Source organism: Zootoca vivipara, chromosome 10 (genome assembly GCF_963506605.1).
Source record: "Zootoca vivipara chromosome 10, rZooViv1.1, whole genome shotgun sequence".
In the NCBI taxonomy this organism is placed as follows: domain Eukaryota; kingdom Metazoa; phylum Chordata; class Lepidosauria; order Squamata; family Lacertidae; genus Zootoca; species Zootoca vivipara.
This window is the reverse complement of record NC_083285.1, coordinates 69,060,437-69,086,921: the sequence shown is the minus strand read 5'-3', so window position 1 is coordinate 69,086,921 and position 26,485 is coordinate 69,060,437. Positions and strand designations below refer to the sequence as shown.

Here is a 26,485-nt window from a genome sequence, read left to right as displayed (position 1 = left end):
TCATCTCTGGGTTATTTGTGGGGCCTGCCTGGTGTTTTTACATGAGTAGAAGGTGTGCTTTTATTTAAAATGCATCTCTGGGTTATTTGTGGGGCATAGGAATTTGTTCATTTTTATTTTCAAAATGTAGTCTGGCTTCCCACAAGGTCTGAGAGACAGTGGACTGGTCCCCTGCTGGAAAAGTTTGCTGACCTCTGCAGGGTATAGCTTGTTTCGCTTATATGCTCGATTTACATGTAAGCTAAGCAAGCCATAGCTTAGGGCCCCATTCTCTTGGGGGGGGGGGGTTTCCCAAAAAAATTAAAGGAAAAAAAACAACTGGATGTACATTTCCAAATATAAGATAAAAAATAAATACAATAAAACCTACATACATACCGGTAGTACTAGTTACAGGTAGGTAGCCGTGTTGGTCTGACGTAGTCAAAAGATAAAATAAAATAAATTCCTTCCAGTAGCACCTCAAAGTAGATCTCAAAGTAGCTGTCTTATTACAGAAAAAATTCAGAAACAGATTGGAAAGAGAAGTTGCTGAATTGCAACTCATTACCAAGCTTAAAACCATGGAGAGACCTGGTCTGAATAAGGACATTGGATTCTTATCTCATTATACATGATCAAGCTTTCTTTAGCCATCTCACCCCTTGCTTTTTCCTGCAAGACCAATTGCAGTCGTTAACAGTCATTAACAGTCGTCAACAGGTTTACCACTCCTATCAGCCAATCACCCATTCCCACCACCCTTCTGAGTAATACCCCTCCCCACCCTCTCACTATATATAAGGGTCTGGTGACTTCTGTACTGTATCAGTGTATCGGAAGAAGTGTGCATGCACACAAAAGCTCATACCAATGACAAACAGGTGCTACTGGAAGGATTTTATTTATTTATTTTATGTTTCGACCTACATGCAGTGTTTTGTGTTGTGATAGGTTCCTATGATGTAAGCCATGGGCCCCGCCTGCTCGCCTGCTCCCTAAAATATCCCTGGTTTGCTCCTTTCTATATATAGGGTGCCTACATTCTGCATGGACTGGATGCATGGCAAAATGGGCAAATGGCTTGAGATAGCCTACCTATGAGGTCCATCAATTACCATATAGCGTATATTCAACACAAAAAAACAGCAGCAATTGGATGTTGACAAAGGACAGCTGGACATATCAAGGGCCCCATTACCTTCAGGAGCTTAGGGCCTCATCAAACCTAAATTTGGCTCTGTTCACGCCACCAGCAATTGCCCTTGAAAGCTGGTGCCTCTGGCCCTAACCGTTCCCCTATGAAAAATTTCGCCGCTGCGATTACGGGGTGCAAAAGGGGATATCTTGATACCGACACTCTTGCCCGTTCTTCCAGCAGCGCATATCCGGCTCTTCTGCAAAATGAATGTGGAAATCAGTGCAGTGAAAATATATAACGCAGGGTTTTTGTGTGTGCATTCTAAAAAAGAAATGCAGCTGATGCTACGGAGGCCACGCTGCCTGCCCAGTCAGAGGCTGGATGCTCCCAGTTGCTGGAAACTGCAGGAGGGGAGAGTGTTGCTCTTGTGCCTGGATCCTGCTGGCAGGTTTCCCATAATGGGCACCTAGTTGGCTGCTTGGAGAACAGAATGCCTGACCAGCATAGCTGCCAAGTCTCCCGTATTCCCTGGGAAATCCCCGTTTTTCCAGCTGTTCCTAGCTGAAAAAACGGATTTTTTTGTTTTTTCCCAGTTTATTCTGGCGTGGCGGCCATTTTGGAACTGGGCGGAGCATGCTCAGAAGCGACTTTTGATGCTGCTCTGCCCAGTTCCAAAATGGCTGCAGTGCGACTTCTGGCGCGGCGGCCATTTTGGAACTGGGCAAAGCAGCATCAAAAGTCACTTCTGAGCATGCTCCGCCCATTTCCAAAATGGCGGCAGTGCTACTTCCGGTCTGCTACTTCCGGCCCGGTCCCTTATTTCTCCGACAGTAACTTGGCAGGTATGCTGACCAGATGGGCCCCTGGACCTAACCCAGCAGCCACTCTGTACCTTCTCCGCCTCTGCTCAACCTCCGGAAATCCTCCGAAATATCTCCCTCCCACCCACCCTTGTGCTTTTATCTCCGCAGCCCTGACATGCAGATCCTGCAAAGGGCACTGGATGCAGTGGGGAGACAATTGCTACCTGTATACCACAGAACCCATGACCTGGAGAGACTGTGTGAGCCACTGCAAGTCACTCAAAAGCAGCCTCGTGATGGGGAGCACCGAAGGAGAAATGGTGAAAGCTCTTTCGAGCTGGAGCGGTGTGGGGTTCCTGCTCTGGAACGGGGTTGGGGCATAGCTGCCAAGTTATCCCTTTTTTACAGGGATTTTCCCTTATGCTGAATAGGCTTCCTCGCGAGAAAAGGGAAAACTTGGCAGCTATGGGTTGGGGAATTGGGGCATGTACGTGCCTAGGGCAGAAATTGCATAAACCTCAACGGTAGGTGTGCAGCTTTCACACAAACCTGCCGTTCTCACACGCAACCCTGACACTCCTTTCGGGCTCGTTGCGCGTTGGGACCTCATATGTTGTGCTTGAATATTTCTTAAAAACACGGAACTGTAGAGTTGGAAGGGACCTCGAGGGTCTTCTAGTTCAAACTCCTGCAATGCAGGAATCTCAGCTAAAGCATCCCTGACAGGTGACTGCCCAACCTCTGCATAAAAACCTCCAAGGAAGGAAAGTCCACAACTTCCGGAGGGAGTCTGTTCCCCCACCTTTGATGCACCAAGGTCTGCAAACCTCCGACTGTGATGGCCGGCGCTCAACCCGGAAGTCCCCAGCCCAGGCTTTTCAGTGCCTTTCCCCATCACTTTCCTAACTGCAAAAAGTCTGGGGTTTTTTAGTGTTATGCTAGAGTGACAGAGTGCTTTGCTTGTGCAAACCTGAGTTTCCTGGTGTACACTTGCATGCTCCCAGGGCCGTCTTGAGCATATCCTGCACCATGGTGCAAAGATCCCTCCAGCGCCCCCCACCCTGCCTCCGGTTTCCCAGAGTTGCTGACCCTTTTTTAGGGAAGACGGCGCTGCCGGTGATGCGCCCAGCTTTGCGGGGCTGGAAGAGGCGGGTAGCGGCTGGAGGGCAGCTCCTCCAGCAGGGAAGAGGCAGAGGCTGGATGTGGCAGCTCCCGGCTCAGCTGGCCGCTTCGTGCCACGATAGGCGTAGACTCTGGGCGCTGCGCTTCTTCAGCGCGGCATGCGGTGGCAGGCGAGGGCGGTGAGCAGATGCTGGGAGGTGCCGCGTCCAGCCTCTGCCTCTTCCTTGGAGCCCTCCAGAACTTGGCACCCTGGTGCCCTGCGCCACTAGCCTCTATGGGTAAGACGCCCCTGCATGCTCCCTGCAAAATTCTGGCAGCCCTTCATGATGCGCCCCGTATGATGGGCCTCTGGGGTTCCTTCTCCCACAGGAATTCCTGCTGTTTCTGACAACGGACTGGTTCATGATGGACAACAACCACCTCCGAGGTGGAAGTTACTGGATCGGCCTGATCTGCACCATGTCTGACAATAACTGGAAGTGGGCCGACGGGGCATCTCTGCACATCAGGGTGTGAGTCTCCTCCTTTTTTTCTGTACGAGAAGCAAGGGTGTTTGATGTATATTGATTTTGCCTACGTATAATACAGTGGTACCTCTACTTACGAATTTAATGTGTTCCGAACACACATTTGTAAGTCGAAAAAAATTGTAAGTCGAATCCCATAGGAATGCATTGGGAGAAAAAATTCGTAAGTCGAAGCAACCCTATCTAAAAATTCGTAAGTAGAAAAAATCCTATCTAAACCGCATCCAAGATGGTGGGTGAAGCTCCATTTGTAAGTAGAAAAATTCGTAAGTAGTTATTTGTAAGTAGAGGTACCACTGTATTGATTTAATAATAATAATGAAAAGACTGTGTACTGTTGTGAGGGCTCTCAGAGATCTACACAAGTCCTTTGAGTAGCTGCATTGGCCAAGGGTCTCTCTGGTAATTTCTTACAACAGTACAGTCAAACCTCGGTTCTCGGACAGCTCCATTTTCGCACGTTTTGGCTCCCAAATGCCGGAAACCTGGAAGTAAATGCTCCCGTTTCCGAACCTTTTTCGAAGCTCTTGCAACCAATCGGAAGCCGCGCTTCAGTTGTCCAACGTTTCGGAAGTTGAACGGTCTTCCGGAACGGATTGCGCTCAACAACCGAGGTTTGGCTGTACGCACTATATATTTGGAGGAAACTCTTTCAAAAGAGGCGATACACCAGTATTCCAAGCCAAGATATAAATAGGGGATGAAAAACTCATATAATGGAAAATGGTGACAGGCAAAATAATAATTGGGTGGAATTTGCCACCCGTGAGGCTGTGTCCTTAAATAAGCTAATAAAAAAACACATGACCCGACAGACAGTTGCGAAGCCCCAAAGGTCTGCTTCCCCTCTAAGAACCCAGAGTTGGTGGATTCATTTCTCTGGTTATGAATAAAGCTTTTTAAAAAACCAGCCCCTAATAGCAGATGCAGAAGCCCCCCCATGCAGCCTTCAGCCGCAACTAGGCGGCTAGCTATTAGCAAATGCTTTAGTGGTAGCACCTTGCTGCTGTGTGAATTGCGGTTATCTCCCACAATCTCTGCTTGCAGCAGGTTCTTCCCATTCGCTATGGCAGGCCACTACCCCAATCCAAAGGAATTGCATTAAAAAACAAAATAGGCTAAGCTTCCTTATCCCTAGCAGACCTGGAGCCTGGAAGTACATCAACACCACGGAGGACATCAGCATCACCTACAGCAAAGGCGAGCCATCCAACCATGAGTGCAGCAGAGAGCACCAGTGTCTGTGCAAGAAATCGGTGGAATGAAGCAGGCAGCCACGCCCCCCCCGGGCCCAGGCGCCCCTCTCTAGGGACCCTCGCGGAAACAGCATCCATGGACATCTCTCGCAAAGGGGAGCATCTTACCCTACGAAGGCGCACGGTGTGGGCCTGGTGTTCTGGCAAGGTTCTGCCTCTGCCCCTTAAGACTTTGTTTCGGGCCTTCGGAGGCAAGGCAGGACTGAGCCGCTGGGTGAGATCTGCCAAAATCGAAACTCCCCGTTTGCTGCTGAAATCCAATTGCAGCTGTTCTTTTTACTGTTTGGCCGGCCGTGCATCGGCTTGGCTGTTGGTTTATTGATGTTTTCGTTGCCGTTCTCATGTGTATGGTAAACCGTTCTGTGATCCTGACAGAGGGAAGGGTGATCCGGAAGAATAAGTCAATAGATGTTAAAAAATAAATGTGTATTATACTACCTCTGCAGCTCTCGGCCGTTGATCTCTCTCGGGTGATCTTGGGACTGATGCTCAGTGGCTCCACTTTGAGATCTTTCCTTTTGTAGCCTTCCACCAGAGGTGGGATGCCACAAATGTGGGCTGTGGAAGGAGGCCCTCTCTTCATGTGTCTTCTTCTGCCAGCCCAACACAGTGAAATGTCTCTGCTCCTCAGGGAGGAATCCCCCGCACTCATGTCGTTGCAGATACAGTGGTACTTTGCTTACCTTCCAAGTCCCGGACTGCAGAATCCGGGACCGGCAGCCATGTGACACTGGAAGTTGCGTCAACGTAACTTCCGGTTTCGCTTTGCCCTTCTATGGGCACGCAAAATGGCCGCCGCCAGCTTCAAAAGTAGCTTCTACGCATGACCGGAAGTGTGTCGACGCAACTTCTGGTGTCGCCCCGCCCATCTATGGGCACCAAAATGGCCACCGCCGACACCGGAAGTCGCATCTATGCACTTCCGGTCAGAAAAAAAAAATGGCCGCCGGCAGGAGAAAATAACGGAGAAAAACGTGAGACGAAGTGATACGGGGGACCACTGGGGAAAACAGGAGACTTGGCAGCTATGACTTTGGTTCTCAAACTTAATCCGTTCCAGAAGTCTGCTCCAAAACCAAAGCGTTCCAAAACCAAGGCGCGCTTTCCCATAGACAGCAATGCAAAACGGATTAATCCATTCCAGACTTTTAAAAACAACCCCTAAAACAGCAGTTTAACATGGATTTTACTATCTTGTCAGGGGTACTCTCGAGTAAAGACGCTCCAGTCCGCTCTGCCTTTCAGAGTTTTATTGTGCATATTATTTACAGTGCAGAGATATCAGAAAACATGCATGCCTAGTCCGATTCAGAACCCGGCAATGGCTGCTTCCGGCTCTTCGGTCAGCTTAAAAGCCTGGGCACCCCAAAACGCCACCCCCTAGCCCTGCGTGTGGGCGCGTGCCTCAATTCGGGCGCTGGAAGGGGCTGCGTTCCTTCTCCCGTCCTTTGGCTGGAGCGTTGCAGAGGCTCCGACACCTCTCTGCACTGTCCTTCCTCCTCTGGCCAGCTGGGTCGGTGCCTAGGCTCTGACACATCTGAGAGTCCCCTCTCCATCCCGCTCCATTCCTCATTCCCTCCTCCTGACCTGCTGCTAGTGCTGTCACTGGGCGAAGTGCTGGTCAGGATGACTGGGGGAGGGTCCCTGCAAGGAGCCCCCCTGACATATCTAAACAGAAAATTGATCCATAAAATGAAAGCAATAACCCACGTGCTGTACTATAAAATAAATAGGACAGTATTGAAGATGATAAAAAATAAAATGAATTTTTTTTTCTTACCTGCACTGGTGATAGTCATTGTTTGGATGGGTTTTTTTTTAAATCCATTTCCGCAGTCACACAATCTATCAATCAGTAGCTGAACTGGGTTCCACACAGTCACAAAAACAAATGAACCGAAAAAGCCTTAATCCGTTCCGGAAGTCTGTTTGACTTCCGAAATGTTCAAAAACCAAGGCGTGGCTTCTGATCGGTGCAGGCGCCCCGGAAACAATAGCCGACAGCTGCATCAGATGTAGGGCTTCTGAAAAACGTTTGAAAACCGGAACACTTACTTCCGGGTTTTCAGCGTTTGAGTACCAAGGCGTTTGAGAACCAAGGTACCACTGTATTTATAGTGTGCCGTTTGAAGCGACTGGAAGCATAAGAACTGGCTCCTTCGGAAATGAAGCATTGCCCAGTCCCCTACAAATATCATTCAAACTTTAACTGGCAGAACCTTTCTTTAAAAGCAGAATTTAAACATCCAATGTATGTCCAACATATCCATGAAGTATTCTGAGCTGTCCAGCACGGGCTCAGCATCTTAGAAAATATGAAACAATCCAAATAGACCTGGAAGCTAAGGTCTCTCTCTCTCTTTTTCTCTTTCTTTCTTTTTTTCTCTCTTTCTCTCTTTCTTCCTTGGCCTTGGGCTGCTCACTCTCCCTTCAGGAGAGCTTCATTTGCATCCTCATTCCATGGAGTTTGGGAGACAAAGGCAGCTCCCTTCAAAATTGACACCTTTCATTTCACCTGTCAGATTTTGTTCCGGGGAAAACTCCTGCAGCAAATGAGGAAAACAAAGGGCTTTTTTTTTTTTGCAAGCCAGCAAAATAGGCACAGAGGAGTAAACTGCAAAGTCTGCGCCCAACCCATAAAAGGGTGCGCGCCTGAATATACGGTACATTTCTGTTATCTCCTAAGGCAATGCATATGCATAAACTGAGGCAACTTCTCCTATCCTAGGCTACATTGCCCTATTAGCATACCATTTATGGTCTTTCCTTAAGAGGGACCCAGGTGGCGCTGTGGTTAAACCGCAGAGCCTAGGGCTTGCTGATCAGAAGGTCGGCGGTTCGAATCCCTGTGACGGGGTGAGCTCCCGTTGCTTGGTCCCAGCTCCTGCCAACCTAGCAGTTCGAAAGCACGCCAAAATGCAAGTAGATAAATAGGAACTGCTACAGCGGGAAGGTTAACGGCGTTTCCATGCGCTGCTCTGGTCTGCCAGAAGCGGCTTTGTCATGCAGGCCACATGACCTGGAAGCTGTACGCTGGCTCCCTCGGCCAATAATGCGAGATGAGCGCGCAACCCCAGAGTCAGTCACGACTGGACCTAATGGTCAGGGGTTCCTTTAATGAATACACATTAAGCAAGCAAACAAAGAACTCTCTCTAAGCAGCGCCTTGCTGCACGTGATCTCTTTGCATTCCATTCTATATATGAAACTAGTTACAGGTAGGTAGCCGTGTTGGTCTGAGTCGAAACAAAATTTTAAAAAATTCCTTCAGTAGCACCTTAAAGACCAACTAAGTTCTTATTTTGGTATGAGCTTTCGTGTGCATGCACACTTTTTCAGATATATGAAACTGTTAACGGAAATTTGAGGGCTCCCTTGGACAAACCAAGACTCCAGCCAAAATATCAGAGCGAAACAGCAGCCAGTAGGCTTGGCCTTTATTAAAGAAAGTACTGTCGCGACAGGGCCCCACCTGCAACAAGGTGAAGCAAGATGGAGACCCCGAACAAAGGGTGGGGGTCTTCCCTTTTTATTAGCATCCCACCACCAAGGTACAGCCCTATAGATACATCACTAATATGTCATTGATACATCACAAAAAGGAGGGGTCCAGAGGTAGAAATTTGAGTACCTGGCCAGCTGCTCCTGGCCTCTTCTCACCCCCTCCCTGTTACATTCCACAGGACAAAGAGAAGTTTCACAGTCATTATGAAGGTGATAGCTGACTTTGATTTGATCCTGAGTCAATCCAGTTTGGGAGGAAAATCCATTGTGTAGAAGATAGTCGGCTGTCTGGCACATCTGGAGGTGGCAATTCCCTTGCCAGAGGAGGCTATTATAAGAAGAATGAAGGGGGTGGGGGCTAGCAGTTTGAAAGCAGGTAGAAGTGCAAGTAGATAAATAGGTACCGCTCTGGAGGGAAGGTAAACGGCGTATCCATGGGCTGCTCTGGTTTTGCCAGAAGCGGCTTAGTGATGCTGGCCACATGACCTGGAAAAACTGTCTGCGAAGTAGACAAACGTTGGCTCTCTTGGCCTGTAAAGCGAGATGAGCGCTGCAACCCCAGAGTCGTTCGCGACTCGACTTAACTGTCAGGGGTCCTTTTACCTTTACCTCCTAGAATCAGGGAACTGTAGAGGTGGAAGGGTACCCCCAAGGGTCATCTAGTCCAACCCTTTGCAATGCAGAAATCTCAGCTAAAGCATCCATGACAGATGGTCATCCAACCTCTGCTTGAAAACCTCCAGGCAGAGGGCCTTCTCGGTGGCGGCGCCCGCCCTGGCGAACAAGGGGATAAACAACTACCTGACTTTTAGAAGACATCTGAAGGCAGCCCTGTTTAGGAGAGTTCTTAATGTTTGATGTTTTATCATGTTTTTAATATTCTGTTGGGAGCCAGATGGGCAGGATATAAATAATAATAATAATAATAATAATAATAATAATAATTATTATTATTATACCCCCACAGAGCACAGCAACAAAGCTGGTGGGCTCTCCTTCATGGGAGGTTTTTAAGCAGAGTTTGGATGGCCACCTGCCAGGGATACTATAGTTGTGATTCCCTGCATTGCCAGGGGTTGGACTAGATAACCCCAGGGTGTCCCTGCCAGCTCCTCCATTCTACAACACTATGAAAGCCGGGATGTGGCAGAAGGAGGCCTCTTCCCATGCCAAACAAACACGCCACGCACAGAAAGCACATTTTCTCCTGCAAAGAATCCTGGGAAGCGTAGTTTCTAGGGTGCCGTGAAACGTAGTTCTGAGTTGGGCACCCACAACTACAGTTCCCATGATTCTTTGCGGTTATTTGGGAGGGGGGGAAGGAGCCACGCATGTGCGACATCCAGAGACAGCTGCAGGCCACGCCCTCCAGCAGCATGCTAGCGGCCCATTGGCCGGCCGGAAGGACACAGCTGTGCTTTGGGGTCCCTGATTGGCCGGCTGCTTGGTATAAGAACCCGCAGGACAGGCTAGGCTGAGCCCATTTTGGCTCCGACCTCCAAGGGCTCCACTTCTCCCTTGTTGGGGTTTCTTCATGTGGGGATCGGGCCAGGAAGAGCCGGGTGGCCCCCGCTCAGCTCCACAGAAGGGGAAGGGTCCCCCCCAGGGGGGCAGGCAGCCCCCCCAATGCGGCCCCCGAGCATCTCCTTGGGCTGTTGGTACGTAAAGGGGGCAGGCGGAGGGTTGGCTGGAAATCTTTGGCTCAGTCCTGGGTGCAAATTGCGCACCATGCTCAGTTCATCTCTAAAACTAGAAGAGCTTGGGGTTTTTTTGTGTGTCCCCCACCCCCCACCCCCAAAAGAAATACAAGGGGTTTTCCCCCGTTCGCTACATTTAGCCGCCTGCCCGCACCACCACCGTTTTTATTGCATTTAAATCCCACCTTTTCCTCCCAGAATCTCAAGGTGGCCTAGGCAGTTCTGCCTCTCTCACGACGACCCTGCGAGGTGGGTTGGGCTGAGAAATGGGTGACCCACTGGGCGCCCATAACCATTGCAGGAGGGTGCCGGCTTAATTCATCAGAGGTCGTTAAATCGATTCGGATGAATTCTTCACTGTTATTAAACCAGATTTACATGCTGCTGTTGCTTCATCCGAAGACCTTGGAGCGGTTTGCAAAAATCACATCCTGCTTTCCTTTGCTACCATTTTGCTTTACCAGATTAGCCTTTTAAAACAGGTCATAATAATGGGTTCGGGTCCTACCCGCCAGAGCAGGAGAAAACAAGCTTAAACACCCCCAACTCCTTCAACCGTTCCTCATCAGGCTCCGTTTCCAGATCCTTGACCGTCCTGGCCATGGGTAGGCAAACCAAGGACTGGGGACCGGATGCGGCCCAATTGCCTTCTCAATCCGGCCCACGGATGGTCCTGGAATCGGCGTGTTTTTACATGAGTAGAATGTGTTCTTTTATTTAAAATGCATCTCTGGGTTATTTGTGGGGCATAGGAATTCATTCTCCCCCCCCCAAAAAAATAGAGAGAAAGCGGCCCCCCACAAGGTCTGAGGGACAGTGGACCAGCCCCCTGCTGAAAAAGTTTGCTGACCCCTGTTCTTGGCCTTGCACAACTTCCAACTTGTGAATATCCTTCTAAAATGGTGGTGCCCGGAAGTGGACACAGGACTCCCCGCCCTGATCCAGTATAGTGATTTTACATTGCGCAGGCCATTATAGTTTTATAATTTTAATTACATACAAGCCTGTTGATATTATCTCCTTACATTTGCTGGTCATTTTTATTCAGCCAGGCAATTGCCCATCAGTCGCCAGGGGCTGGTGCAAGGTGTAGGACCCATCTCCGCCCAGTCCCCCCCCCTTTTTATTTTTATTCGCAATTAAATGAGGCTTGCGGCAGGATGCAATCTTTTCTCTTCAGCTTCCTTGCTCTACTGTGCCCCTGCTCTGTTCCCCAGACTAAACAGGCTTGTTTCTCTTGGTGCCAGCGGTTCGTGCCATCATGTCCTCGAATTGGCTGCCCCGGAAATGGTCCATGGCGCTGGGACCACTCTGTTCGTTGCTTTTCCTGGGGGTGGCCCTCTTGCTCCTGCATAGAGCAAGGTAAGTTTCCGAGGGTTAAAGGCAGGGGTTGCCCAACACGGTGCCCGCGGGCGCTGATTCCCCTTGCCAGCGATCCGCAAGGCAAGGGGGCCCACAAAAGCTCTCAGTAAAGATACCTTTTGCCCTCAAGAAGGCTGCCCGCCCTTCATCTTTATTATATAGAATCAGAATTGTAGCGTTGGAAGGGACCCGTGGGTCATCTAGTCCAACCCCCTGCCAAGGCAGGAATGTCAGCTAAAACATCCGTGACAGATGGCCGTGACATAGATTGATTCATAACTGGCCTTTTTCTCCAACGGGCTTACAGATAGGAACAACTAAGAACATGGGGGTGGGAAGCAACCCTTGCAAAAACAACTAAAAAGAGATAAAATCAAAACTACATACAGTCATGCCTTGGTTGTCAAACGGAATCTGAGCCGGAAGTCCGTCCGACTTCCGAAAACGCTTGACAACCAAGGTGCGGCTTCTGATTGGTGGCAGGAACTTCCTGCAGCCAATCGGAAGCCTCATTGGACGCCCTGCTTCGGAAAAACGTTCGCAAACCGGAACGCTCACTTCTGGGTTTGTGGCGTCTGGGAGCCAAAACGTTCGAGTCGCAAGGCGTTCGAGATCCAAGGTACGACTGTACATAGCTCAGTCGGTAGAGCATGAGACTCTTAAGCTCAGGGTCGTGGGTTCGAATCATATTCCGTCCCAGTTCCTCTTTGCAATGGCCTGGCCTCTTCCATGCCTTTTCCCATGGTCAAGAGCAGCTGACCAGGTCCTGTCTTCTTCTCCGTCTCCTCCTCTTCCCCCTCCCCCTCTGTCATTTTGTTTTTTGTTTGTTTTTAATTTATAATTTTTATTAAGTTTATTTTACAACACACACACACTCATAAAACTAATCGTAGAAATAACAATGTACAATAGAAAACAACAACAAAAAAGAAATACGAAGCAAACATAATAACATACGGCAACTTCTACAGATCAAAAAGTCAACAATATTTCTATATCATATTTCAATTCTTCGTTTCTTATAATTGACTTCCTTCATCCTCAACAAGGTTCTCTTTTCGATTTTGGTTAACTGTCTCCTTCTTAGTGCATTATTAGCCCCTTTCCTTTCTGTTTTTAACTTTTATACCACAATTTATTTTGCCGGAGTTAATCAAAACAAGTCCAAGTATTAATTTGTGGGCACTGCTTTTTAAGGTAGTCTCTATATTTTCCCCATTCTTTTTGAAATTTTTGTTTGGGCTGCTGACCCCTAATGGCTTCTGTCATCTAGTCAATTCAATATAGTCAAATAATTTATTTTGCCACTCTTTTTTGGTGGGTATTCCCCCCTCCCCCCTCCCAATTTTTGGCAATTAAGTGTTCTCGCAGCCCCTGTAGTATAAAGGAATATTTTCTTATTTCCTCCCCCCTGTTCTTTTGGATGTGGCACCCACTCTGTGCCATTTCACGACTAGCGTGCGCAGAGCTCCCTCAAAATGCCCCGGCCGAGGCAGATCCCACGAAGATCCCTGAAATATACTCGGAGTCGAGAGTTAATTTCATGCCCTTTATTCAGAGGAAGAGGAAGAAGAGAAGAATGGCTCTTTCCCCAAAAAACTTCTGCTTATATACATTATTTACACAATGGGCCTTGTGTGATTGGCTACTTCAGGGCTGCACCTGTGGGCCAATCAGGTTGCGGATTGACTTCTGCCAGCAGCCTGATTGGCTGCTCCTTCCGGCCAATCAGGTTGTGGAGTCACTTCTGCCAGCAGCCTGATTGGCTGCTCTTGCAGGCCAATCAGGTTGCTGATTCACTTCCACCTGGAGCTGGATTGGGTGGCGCCTGCGGACCAATCAGACTGCTGCATTCTGGATCCTATTGTTCTAGGATTCAGCTCAGTACATAACACCCCACCTGATAATTTTTAATCTTCACGAGGGAAAGACCATGGGCTACCCGACAGTGCAGAGAACCCCCTTTTTTTGGGGGGGGGGTTTAGACATTGCTCAAACCATGGCTCACGCGGGGTGGGCATTCAGGACTACGACTGGCACCCCTGAGATGAAACCCCCTCTTTCTGCCTGCGGCTTCCTTTTCCAGAGAATGGGCTCACGTACAAGAGCAGAAGGAATGCCAGGAACTGGTTTGGTTGCTTGAATCTAAGAACCTCTTCTTCGGAAAGTGAGTATTAACACAGGTCGGTGGCCAACGCTAGAGGTCACGGGCGACTCACGGGCTTGCTCCGGCTTGCCACCCGAAATCCACTACCCTCACTTTTCAGGTCCCATCTCAAATTCCTGCCCACGGCTTCCAAAACTTCACCGCTTCTCTACCTTCTCTCCATCTAAGCCAGGTGTCCCCAAACTTACCCGGCTTTGGGCTGGATGCCCGCCGCGCCGATTGCATGGTGGGCCGGAGGGTGGGGGAGCGCACGCAGGGGGGCGCGGCTGTGTGCGCCCATGCGCATGCGCAAACGCTATTTCTGTCACACTCCCGACCTGGAAAGCGCCAGAAATAGCTTGTGCGCATGTGCAGAAGCCTAATCTGACCCGGAAGTACACCGGAAATGACGCTTGCGCATGTGCACAAGCTATTTCTGTCGCTTTTCCAGGTCGGAAGTCGGCAGCCGCGCCGCACCGCGCTGGTAAGAGCGAGCGGCGGGGGTCCCCGGGGGCCGAATAAAAGAGCCTCAGGGGCCATATGTGGCCCCCGGGCCGTAGTCTGGGGACCCCTGATCTAAGCACTATGAGCGAGCCTTCGCCAACCTGGCGCTCCCCCATACTACAATTCCCAGCATTACATATCTTTAGGGGCCAGGTGAAAATATTCATTTTCAACCAGGCCTTGGGCTGATTGACATCTTATTCTCCTTTTAAAAGTGCTTGGGGGAGGGGCTTATTGGTTTGTTTTTGTTTTTATCCTGTAATATAGGTAGATATTGGGGTCACGAAGAGTCGGACACGACTAAACGACTAAACAACAACATAGGTAGATGAGAAAGATAGATAGATGAGAGATAGATAGATGATAGATAGATAGAATTATGATTATTATTATTATTACTATCTCCTTTATTGTCATTGTACAACCTGTTTACAATGTAATTAAACGACCCCCCCACACTCAATCTTTTATCGAACAACGCACCACCTCGCAAGTCAATTTTGCTATGTTCTTTTCCATTCATCAGCCTAACAGCCCATGGACAGAAGCTATTTTTTAGCCTGTTGGTACGGCTGATTATACTTCTATATCTCCTGCCCGAGGGTAGAAGATTAAAGAGGTGCTGGCCGGGGTGTGAGTCACCCCTGAGAATGTTTCTCGCTCTCCTAAGGCAACGATCCCTTGCGATGTCATCTAGCGGACTCAAGGGACAGCCCATAATATCATGTGCTGTGTTCACCACCCTCTGTAAAGAAGACTTTCTGTCTGTGGCTGTCAATATGAAAGGACACTTTCTGTTGTGGACCGCTAGAAGGAGTTCATCAGTTGTTGTTTAACATTGTTCTTTCGCAAGACCCTGAGGAAATGGAGTCTTTCTGACCACCTGAGTTATGTTATCAGTTATGTTGATTTTCCAAGTGAGGTCCTCACTAAGGTAAACTCGCAGGAATTTAAAGGAAGAGACACTCTCCACACAACCCCCCCCCATATACAACGGGGCTAGTTTCCCCCATCCTCCTCCGGAAGTCCAACAGCATCTTCTTTGTCTTACTAATACAGTCATACCTCGGTTTAAGTACGCTTCGGTTTGGGTACTTTTAGTTTAAAGTACTCCGCGGACCCGTCTGGAACGGATTAATCCACTTTCCATTACTTTCAGTGGGAAAGTTCGCTTCAGGTTAAGTACGCTTCAGGTTAAGTACAGACTTCCGGAACCAATTGTGTATTTAAACCGAGGTACCACTGTATTTAGGGACCCAGGTGGTGCTGTGGGTTAATCCACAGAGTCTAGGGCTTGCTGATCAGAAGGTCGGCGGTTCGAATCCCTGCAACGGGGTGAGCTCCCGTTGCTTGGTCCCAGCTCCTGCCCACCTAGCAGTTCGAAAGCACATCAAAGTGCAAGTAGATAAATAGGGACCGCTCCGGCGGGAAGGTAAACGGCGTTTCCGTGTGCTGCTCTGGTTCGCCAGAAGCAGCTTTGTCATGCTGGCCACATGACCCGGAAGCTGTCTGCGGACAAACACCGGCTCCCTCGGCCTATAGAGCGAGATGAGCGCCGCAACCCCAGAGTCGGACACGACTGGACCTGATGGTCAGGGGCCTTTTTACCACTGTATTTAGGTGCAAGTTATTCTCTAAGCACCATGTAGATACTTTTTGAACCTCCCCTGTACGCTGATTCATCTCCACCTGTAATTAGACCCATTATGGTAGTATCATCTGCAAACGTAATCATTACTGTGCATGGATCAGATATCAGTATACCTGAAGGAGCGTCTCCACTCCCATCGTTCTGCCCGGACACTGAGGTCCAGTACCGAGGGCCTTCTGGCGGTTCCCTCGCTGCGAGAAGCCAAGTTGCAGGGAACCAGGCAGAGGGCCTTTTCGGTAGTGGCACCCGCCCTGTGGAACGCCCTCCCACCAGATGTCAAAGAGAAAAACAGCTACCAGATTTTTAGAAGACATCTGAAGGCAGCCCTGTTTAGGGAGGCTTTTAATGTTTAATAGATTACAGTGGTACCTCGGTTTATGAACACAATTGGTTCCGGAAGTCTGTTCATAAACTGAAGCGTTCATAAACTGAAGCGAACTTTCCCATTGAAAGTAATGGAAAGTGGATTAATCCGTTCTAGACGGTCCGCGGAGTAACCGTTCATAAACTGAAGCGAACTTTTCCATTGAAAGTAATGGAAAGTGGATTAATCCGTTCCAGACGGGTCCGTGAAGTACTTAAATTGAAGCGTTCATAAACTGAAACATGGGTGTAATTGGTTCCGGAAATCTGTTCATAAACTGAAGCGTTCATAAACTGAAGCGAACTTTCCCATTAAAAGTAATGGAAAGTGAATTAATCCGTTCCAGATGGGTCCGCGGCGTTCATAAACCGAGGTGTTCATAAACCGAGGTTCCACTGTATTGTATTTTATTTTTCTGTTGGAAGCCGCCCAGAGTGGCTGGGGAAACCCCGCCAGATGGGCGGGGTATAAATAAATTATTATTATTATTATTATTATTATTATTATTATTATTAGCAGTCATATGTGTACAGTGAGTACAGGTAGAATGCTGTGAAAAGCCCCAAGGTCTGCAGGTAAATGGCAACATGCAAGTTAAATAAATAAATCAAACAAACAAACAAAACACAAGTGTTCCAGTCTCTACCCTCCACACATTCGCCTACCTGCGGTTTATTTAGCCTGCTTTCATTTCATGTCTGTTTGCGTTCGGCGGTGATGGGCAATTGTGCATTGTCTGTGCATTTTGCCATCAGATCCTGTCTGGTAGCACTGTATTTTGCAGGGATCTTGCACAACCGTTTCAAAAAAATGTAATAATAATAATTTATTTATACCCCGCCTATCTGGCTGGGTTTCCCCAGACACTCTGGGCAGCTTCCAATAAAATATTAGAATCATAGAATCGTAGAGTTGGAAGAGACCACAAGGGCCATCCAGTCCAACCCCCTGCCGAGCAGGAAACACCATCAAAGCATTCTTGACATATGCCTGTCAAGCCTCTGCTTAAAGACCTCCAAAGAAGGAGACTCCACCACACTCCTTGGTAGCAAATTCCACTGCTGAACAGCTCTTACTGTCAGGAAGTTCTTCCTAATGTTTAGGTGGAATCTTCTTTCTTGAAGTTTGAATCCATTGCTCCGTGTCCGCTTCTCTGGAGCAGCAGAAAACAACCTTTCTGCCTCCTCTATATGACATCCTTTCATATATCTGAACATGGCTATCATATCACCCCTTAACCTTCTCTCCTCCAGGCTAAACATACCCAGCTCCCTAAGCCGTTCCTCATAAGGCATCGTTTCCAGGCCTTTGACCATTTTGGCTGCCCTCTTCTGGACACGTTCCAGCTTGTCAGTATCCTTCTTGAACTGTGGTGCCCAGAACTGGACACAGTACTCCAGGTGAGGTCTGACCAGAGCAGAATACAGTGGTACTATTACTTCCCTTGAAAATACAATAGTCTGTTAAACGTTAAAAGCTTCCCCAAACAGGGCTGCCTTCAGATGTCTTCTAAAATTCTAAAATATTATTATTATTAGTAGTAGTAGTAGTAGTAGTAATATTAATTTTATTAAACTAGCGCACCCACCAGGTGCCAGGTGCAATTCCACAGAGCCCTAACTAGAAAGCGAAGAAGTCCTGCTGCGTGAGAGCCTTTGGTCGTCTTCTCTCTTTCTCTCCCCCGGTGTCAGCTTCCAGTACCGCAAGACGTCCAGGGATGAGAAGAGGACCCGTGCCGTCAAGAAGTGGAATACCTGGATCGAGGACAGGAAGATCCTGGAGCACATGCTGCTCACGGAGGAATGCCCTTGGGACCCGGATGCGGCAGCTGTGGCCCAGTACAGGTAAGAATACCCTTCCTACTCACCTGGTCGGCGAGGTGCCCTTGGAGACGACAGGTGAGGGTGTGTGTGGACCGCCTGCCTTTCCCTAAGGGCACATCCCTAACCTTCCTTCCCTTTCCTTTGCAGGGTAGAACTGGAGCAATGTTGCAACGCTTCCTCCTTGCTCATCCTGACCAAGGAAAACACCCCTCTGGGATCAAACATCGTCTTTGGGAAGGATGGACGAAAAGTGGCCGTGACACCTGAGCTGGTGGACCTGCTCCCTGAGGTGCTGGGGAGACTGTTGTTGTTGTTGTTGTTGTTGTTGTTGTTGTTGTTGTTGTTGTTACAGTAGTACCTTGGTTCCATACCTGCCAAGTTGCTGTCCGAGAAATAAGGGACCGGCCGGAAGTAGCAGACCGGAAGTAGCGTTGCCGCCATTTTGGAACTGGGCGGAGCATGCTCAGAAGTGACTTTTGATGCTGCTTTGCCCAGTTCCAAAATGGCCGCCGTTCCAGAAGTCACACTGCAGCCATTTTGGAATAGGGCAGAGCAGCATCAAAAGTCGCTTCTGAGCATGCTCCGCCCAGTTCCAAAATGGCCGTCGCGCCAGAATAAACCGGGGGAAAATAATAAAAAATCCGTTTTTTCAACTTAGAACAGCTGGAAAAACGGGGATTTCCCGGAGAATACGGGAGACTTGGCAGCTATGCTTGGTTCTCAAACACCTTGGCACTCAAACAACTTGGAACCCAAACACTGAAAACCTGGAAGAAGCAAGTGTTCTGGTTTGTAAACTTTTTTCAGGAAGTCGAACGTTCTCCGTTTTGAGTGCCACACTTCCGTTTTGAGTGTTACACCGAGGTTTTTACCACCGTGTTTCTCCAAAAATAAGACACCGTCTTATATTTATTTTTCCGCAAAAAAAAAAACACGGTGGCTTATTTTCAAGGGATGTCTTATATTTTTTTTATTAAGTATGGTACAGTTTAACCTACAAGGTTAAACTGCCTATCACTATGGCTTATTTTCAAGGTATGGCTTATTTTCGGGGGGGGGGGGGTATTTTCAGGGTATGGCTTATTTTCGGAGTATGGCTTATTTTTTTGGAGAAACACGGCATTTATTTTGCATTTTTCCAGCTGTGTGTGTGTGTGTGTGTGTGTGTGTGTGTGTGTCTGTGTGGAACCCAGTTCGGCTCCTGATTGATTGTGTGACTGCAGTACATTGTTTATTGCTTTCATTTTGTGGATCAATGGTCTCATCAGATAGGAAAATTCATGTTGAATTGCTGTTTTAAGGGTTGTTTTTTTAAAGTCTGGAACAGACTAATCTGCTTTGCATTACTTTCTATGGGAAAGCGCGCCTTGGTTTTGGAACGCTTTGGTTTTGGAGCGGACTTCTGAAACGGATTAAGTTTGTGAACCAAGGTACCACTGTATTTGATATAAATGGTTTAAAATAAATAAAATCACTTTAAAATATATGGTGACTTTTCATACTGGATCAGATTGCTAATGTTTTATGTTTTATTATGTTTTTATATGTGTTGGAGGCTGGGATCTTTTTATTATTATTATTTGTTGTTGTTGTTGATCTTTTTATTATTATTATTATTTGTTGTTGTTGTTGTTGATCTTATTATTATTATTATTATTATTTGTTGTTGTTGTTGATCTTATTATTATTATTATTATTATTATTATTATTATTATTTGTTGTTGTTGTTGTTGTTGTTGTTGTTGTTGTTGTTGTTGTTTCCTTCCCTTCCTTGGCAAGGAGCCCAGGGATGCCAAACAGATAGAACATTTAAAAACCAACCTTGCTTTTGGCAGCGGGGAAAGGAGCTTGGGATGGGGGCAAGGCACAGCGGCAGGAAGACACTTGCCTTGAGGGCAGAAGGCCACAAGTTCAGGCCTTGCATCCTCCAGCAAAAGCAGCTGCGGTTGTGAGATGCCTCTTGCTTGCCTGCGTTGCAAGAATTCTAAGGCCTCCAATATAGAATAAATGTTCATAAATGCACAAGGGAGGATTAGTTCCTGAGTCCAGGTCACAGGCTCACCCTATCCATACACAAATACGTGTAAGACTACTTTTTAACCCAGGAAAATCTTCTCCATAGTCGGGGGTCGTCTTATACGCCAGGTCGTATTTCTTATATGGCGAGTATATCCCAAACTCTATATTTTAACTGGAACAGCTGGGGGTCGTCTTATACGCTCAGTCGTCTTGTGCGCCGGAATATACGGGTATGTCCTTAAGACAGGATTTGTAAGCAAAAAGACAACAGGAAGGCTTTCCCCATTTGTCTCCCTTACTGCAGAGGAATATTTGAGGTCATTGGGAGAGTCCAAATGGCTTCAGGATTGCTCTCCCGTGCTATTTCAGATGCATGGTTCATATATTTAGACGTGTGTGCATTTATGAATATGTGGGGCTACCTTTGAAGGTGACCCGGAAACTGCAATTAATCCAGAATGCGGCAGCTAGACTGGTGACTGGGAACAGCCGCCAAGACCACATAACACCAGTCTTGAAAGACCTGCATTGGCTCCCAGTACATTTCCGAGCACAATTCAAAGTGTTGGTGCTGACCTTGAAAGCCCTAAACGGCCTCGGCCCAGTAGACCTGAAGGAGTGTCTCCACCCCCATCGTTCTGCCCGGACACTGAGGTCCAGCTCCGAGGGCCTTCTGGCGGTTCCCTCACTGCGAGAAGCAAAGCTACAGGAAACCAGGCAGAGGGCCTTTTCGGTAGTGGCACCCGCCCTGTGGAATGCCCTCCCACCAGATGTCAAAAAGAAAAATAACCACCAGACTTTTAGAGGACATCTGAAGGCAGCCCTGTTTAGGGAAGCTTTTAATCTTTAAGAAATTAGTGTATTTTAATATTTCTGTTGGAAGCCGCCCAGAGTGACTGGGGAAACCCAGCCAGATGGGTGGGGTATAAATAATAAATTATTATTATTATTATTATTATTATTATTATTATTATTATTATTATTATTTTCTATATTTGAGACCTTAGCATTCTTATAGCATACTAGTGGAATTCAGCCCGTTTAAAAACGGGCGCTAGAACGCTGCTGTCGTGCAGCGCCGGCATGGGACGGAGCTTTGGAGGTCTCCGAAGCCCCGTCTCATGCGGGAGGTGCGCGGCGAGGCGGCGGGGGGGAGAGAAGCACTTCTCTGCCCCCCCCCACCGCGCACCTGCCGCATGAGACGGGGCTTCGGAGACCTTCTCCGAAACTCCGTCCCATGCCGGCGCTGCGTGCCGAGGCGGCGGGGGGGGAGGAGCGCTTCTTCCCCCCCCGCCGCCTCGCCGGGCACCTCCCGCATGAGACGGGGCTTCGGAGAAGGTCTCCGAAGCCCCTTCCCATGTCGGCGCTGCGTGGTGAGGCGGCGGGGGGGAGGAGCGCTTCTCCCCCCCGCCGCCTCGCCGCGCAGCGCCGACATGGGAAGGGGCTTCGGAGAAAGCCGGCTTCCCTCGGCGCCCGCTGCCGCTTCGGCTTCCTCGGGGAAGCAAGCAGGCGGGCTGTCTGCCTGCTTGTGTTCGCCGAGGAAGCGCCGTCCCATGCCGGCGGTGCGCGGCAAGGCTGCCGGGGGAGCGCTTCTTTCCCCCGCCGCCTCCAGCATGAGACTGGGCTTCGGAGCGGCGGTTGGCGGAGCGGCGGTTGGCCGTTGTCCCTCCGTCCAATCCCTGTGTCTCTGGGGTACATGCGCAGTACCCCAGGGACACACGGGACAACTGGACGCAGGGACAACATGGACATTATTATATAGGATCCTTGGGGTCTCCCAGGGTGGAATCAGCCTTTGGCCAAACTGGCACCCGCCATTGGGCACCGGGATGCCCAAGGCTGCCCCCCTGTGTACAAAACCCAGCATTTCTTTTGCACGTTGATTCTGAAAACGTTTTAAAACACAGATGTTTCGAAATCTCTCCCTTTCCCCTCGAAACCTCCAGAGATCCACCTTCTCGGAAGTTGAGTACAAGCATTGCGCCGTGGTGGGCAATGGTGGGATCCTGCAGAGGAGCCGCTGCGGGAAAGAGATCGACCAGGCAGACTTCGTAATCAGGTAACTCTTCCTTTGAGAGTGACTCAGAGCTCTTCAAGTAGGGGAAACGTTCCTTACTAAACTTGGGAACTCCCTGCCGATTGAGATCAGGCAAACGCCTTTGCTGTCGTACCCTTTGAGCCAAGATATTGTTTAGGCCAGACTACCGGGATGTTTTGAAAAGTGAGGCGAGTTTTAATCTGTTTTCAACCTGTTGTTATTTTAACTTTTTGAAAGTCTTCAGTTATTGTTGCTGTAAGGGGAAGAGAGTATGGAGAACCTCCCCCTCTCATCAGAAGCAGCTCCTCCCCAAGCAGCGATGGCAGCGAGGACGCTGAGGAGACCAGTCAGGAAGTGGAGAGAGAGGGCCGGGGCACTCTCAGCATGGGGGAGCCCCTGCTACACAGGAGGGAGGAAGAGAGAGGGGGGAAAGGGGGGAGAAGGAAAACATGGAGCGTAGACCCTTTCCTCCGGTTCCGGAATTACGCAGGAGAAGGAGGGGAAGGAGGTTTGCTGTCCCAAGACTCTTATGTTGGAGGAAGTCAAGGGGCGGTTCAGTGCCGGATTCTGCATCGGACTGAGCAGACATGTTTTACACAGCAGTCTCACTGTAAATAGACTGCACTAATAAAAACTGTTTAAAGACAAGCACGCGGAGCGTCGTTACTCTAGAGTAGTCGCAAGAACCTCTGACAGTTGCAAAAAAACAAAAATGAAAAGACTGTTTATTTTTTTTGGGGGGGGGAGGTTTAAATAGATTTTATGAACCGGATAAACAGATAACTCACAAAACCATGGTTCACTCAGCGAATGCACGCCGCTGAATTTGCTCAGCTAAAGGTCAGCAGTTCTGGGGAGGGAGGGAGGTTTCTGGAATTGTTCTCAAATAGAAATTAAATCTGATCAGGCCCAGATCTCTTGATATGTTAGGATGCCTCCAATACCCTTGGAATGTAAAACACTTCTGCTTGGTTATCTAAAAGACACTCGTCCGGAAAATGATCCAAAAATAACCTTCAACCTGCTACTGAGATAAGGTTACCAGATTATTTTCAATGAATCCACGGACACTTTTCAACTTCAGGAGAAATCAGGGCCGGCCCTAAGGCAAGGCTGGGTGGCGCAATGCGCCAGGCCGCCAGGGGGTACCGCGCTGCGGCAGCTGCGCTATGCCCGCCAAACAGCCGCGCTGGGAAACTGGGCGAGGGGGGGGGCGCCGGAGGGATCTTCGCGCCAGGGCGCCAGATATGCTTAAGACGGCCCTGGTAGAAATGATAGGATTTTGTCAGGGGGGCTGTTTTTTAAATCCAGGGACTGTCCCCGGGAAACGGGGACGTCTGGTAACCTTATTAAGATTATAACAGCTAAATATCGGGAAGGTAGAGCAGCATATCTCCTAAATTTTATGAAATAAACAAATAGGAGAGTGTTTATCTGACTGCTAACGCAGACTTTGATTTTCTCTTCCATCTCACCCTCTCCTCTTGCAAACCAGGTTCAGTTTGCCTCCCCCCACGAATTCCTCGGAAGATGTGGGGTCCAAGACGAGTCTCGTGGCCTTGAACCTCAGCAGCCTGGACATTAAGTAAGAGGAGTGGGGGGCCGGGGGGGTGTCTGGCATGCTGAAACGCCTTGTCCCTTTGGGGAGCAGGTGCAGTTGGCGACACTGAGCTGCTGCCTCACCCTTACCTCCCAAGTCCTGGACTGCAGAATCCGGGACTGGCAGCCGTGTGACACCGGAAGTTGCATCGACATAACTTCCGGTGTCGCTTTACCCTTCTATGGGCACCAAAAATGGCCGCCGCCGGCTTCAAAAGTCGCATCTACGCATGTCCAGAAGTGCATAGACGCGACTTCCGGTGTCGCTCCGCCCATCTATGGGCACCAAAAATGGCCGACGCCAGAAGTCGCGTCTATGCACTTCCGGGCATGCGTAGATGCGACTTTTGAAGCTGGCGGCGGCCATTTTTAGTGCCCATAGAAGGGCAAATCGGAAAGAAAAAAATGGCCTCCGGCAGGAGAAAATAATGAAGAAAAATGGGAGACGAAGTGATACGGGGGAACCACCGGGAAAAGGTAAGTAAAAACGGGGGTTTCCCAGGGAAAACGGGGTACTTGGCAGCTATGGCCTCACCCCAAATTAGGTCCGAACTGATACTGGCCTGCTCTCCCAAGAACGACACTGAGCTCAGCGTAGCTCGCCAGAATAGCAGAGCATTTAAAAATCAGCAAAAAGTTTTTTTAAAAAACAAAACAACCCACAACAGCACATGAACAGCGCAAAACCAAGCAGCTCAAGAAACAGCTAATGCTGTTCAATACAAGTGCATGATTTAATTGTTAAAAAAAGGCCCTGTGTATAAATGATGGCCAAAAAAAGACTTCTGTGCACCAGCTAAAAGGGTTTCAGCACATCAGTAGAGCCATTGGCTTCATCAGGCCCAGGTGGGACTCAGTGGCGTAGCAAGGTCAGGTGGAAAATTTCTTGTCCGTCCCCCCACTCGAGTACAAACTGTTTAGCCATGTTACGTTGCGCGTTTGTTGACTGAACTAAAAAGTTTCAATACATATTATGTTGACTTGTTGAGGTTAATTAATTGTCAGATGAAGTTATTAAACTCATTTTAAATAATATTATTTTCCCCCCAAAAAGTGCCGTGAGTCCAATTTCTAAATTTTTTTATTTTATCTGGTTATCTCTTGCTTGGACTACTGCAATGTGCTCTACGTGGGGCTACCTTTGAAGGTGACTCGGAAACTACAACTAATCCAGAATGCGGCAGCTAGGCTGGTGTCTGGGAGCGGCCACCGAGACTATATAACACCAGTCTTGAAAGACCTACCTTGGTTCACAATACATTTCCGGGCCATAGCTGCCAAGTTATCCCTTTTTTACAGGGATTTCCCCTTATGCTGAATAGGCTTCCTCGCGAGAAAAGGGAAAACTTGGCAGCTATGTTCCGGGCACAATTCAAAGTGTTGGTGCTGACCTTTCAAGCCCTAAACGGCCTCAGCCCAGTAGACCTGAAGGAGCGTCTCCACCCCCATCGTTCTGCCCGGACACCGAGGTCCAGCTCCGAGGGCCTTCTGGCGGTTCCCTCCCTGCGAGAAGTGAGGTTGCAGGGAACTAGGCAGAGGGCCTTCTCGGTGGTGGCGCATGCCCTGTGGAACGCCCTCCCATCAGATGTCAAGGAAATAAACAACTATATGACATTTAGAAGACATCTGAAGGCAGCCCTGTTTAGGGAAGTTTTTAATGTTTGATGTTTTAGCATGTTTTTAATTAGTTGGGAGCCGTCCAGAGTGGCTGGGGAAACCCAGCCAGATGGGTGGGGTATAAATAATAAAAGATGGTGATGTATTCCCACGCATGCATTGCTTTTTCCTGAAGGCAACTTCCTTTTCCTTTCCTCCTCCCACAGGTCCCGGGGCTCCCAGCGGAAGCGTCTTGCAGATACCCTGCGCCCCTACCGGGACGCCCTCCTCCTCCTCCTCCTCGCCCCCTCCGTCACCCCCACCCTCCAAAGCCGCCCCAGGAACCCCCCTCTGCACCCACTGGAGGACTCGGACGTGCTGCAGCGGGCCTCCTTCTTGAACCCCCAGTACCTGGCTGCCCTGGGGAGCTACTGGACCCGCGAGGGCTTCCAGCCCGAGTGCCTCTCGCCCAACTTCGCCTTTGTCAGCCTGGCTCTGGAGCTCTGCCAGCGCATCACTCTCTACGGCTTCTGGCCCTTCGCGCACAGCCTGAGTGGCCAGCCCATCCCGCGCCACTCCCAGGTGCGCGTCAGGCCCAGCGAGTTCTCTTGCTACCTGAAGATGTACCTGCAGGGCATCCTGAGGCTGCGGCTGGGCAAGTGCCATTGAGGAACAGGAGTCTCTCTCTCTCTGGGCTAAGGAGGAGGTTGCGTTTTCAAACAGGCACCGCTTGGAGGTTTCCACGCAGACTTCCGTTCTGGCGTGGGCAAGCCATTTTGGAGAAGCCCGCCCTGGAGGGTTGGTTTGCAGCACTGATGCCCTTCTTCGGGAGCGGGGGGGAGGGGCTTGGGTGTTGCTTTCGGTGTTGCTGGACTCCATCTCCCATCTTCCACCAGGAGCGCAGAGGGATGATGGGAGCTGGAGTCTGGCGATACCGCTTGGAGGGACCTCACGGGCTCCCTGCTCCTACTACCGGAGTCTCCCGAATTGGGGAAAGGGGGGGGGGTCCTTTCGAAAGGCTAACGTTGGCCCTACTCTTTTCCTGAGAGTAGAGTTCTATGAACAGCCTGAACAAAGAGCTGGAGGTCGTCATGCGCCCCTGCACCCCAGAAATAAGGATTGGGCAATGGTTTTCCATTGACCTCCAGGAGCCATCCCCATAACGGCATGACCCATGCAAAAAGCAGTCTAGAGAATCAGCTGGTTGTCAGGGCTTGCAAAGCCCCCTTTCGACCCAGCTGTGTCTTCTTTACCTGTCCCGGACCTGCTGCTTTTGCCACAAGGGGTCAAAATGGTCTCATTGGCCGGCTGCGGGGCCACACAAACAGGTTCCCTGTCCCTGGATAAGGGAGGT

General features: G+C 49.2%; 1 protein-coding gene across 1 annotated transcript; it reads left to right on the top strand.

The window, feature by feature from the left end:
* The first annotated feature begins 11,323 nt into the window (after positions 1–11,323).
* Positions 11,324–25,800, top strand: LOC118091544 (alpha-2,8-sialyltransferase 8F-like). Its single transcript, XM_035128632.1, has 7 exons — positions 11,324–11,391; positions 13,478–13,558; positions 17,748–17,900; positions 18,027–18,168; positions 21,845–21,957; positions 23,432–23,521; positions 25,359–25,800. Exons 1-7 carry the CDS (start codon positions 11,324–11,326, stop codon positions 25,798–25,800), a joined length of 1,089 nt encoding a protein of 362 aa, XP_034984523.1.
* Positions 25,801–26,485: the final 685 nt, after the last annotated feature.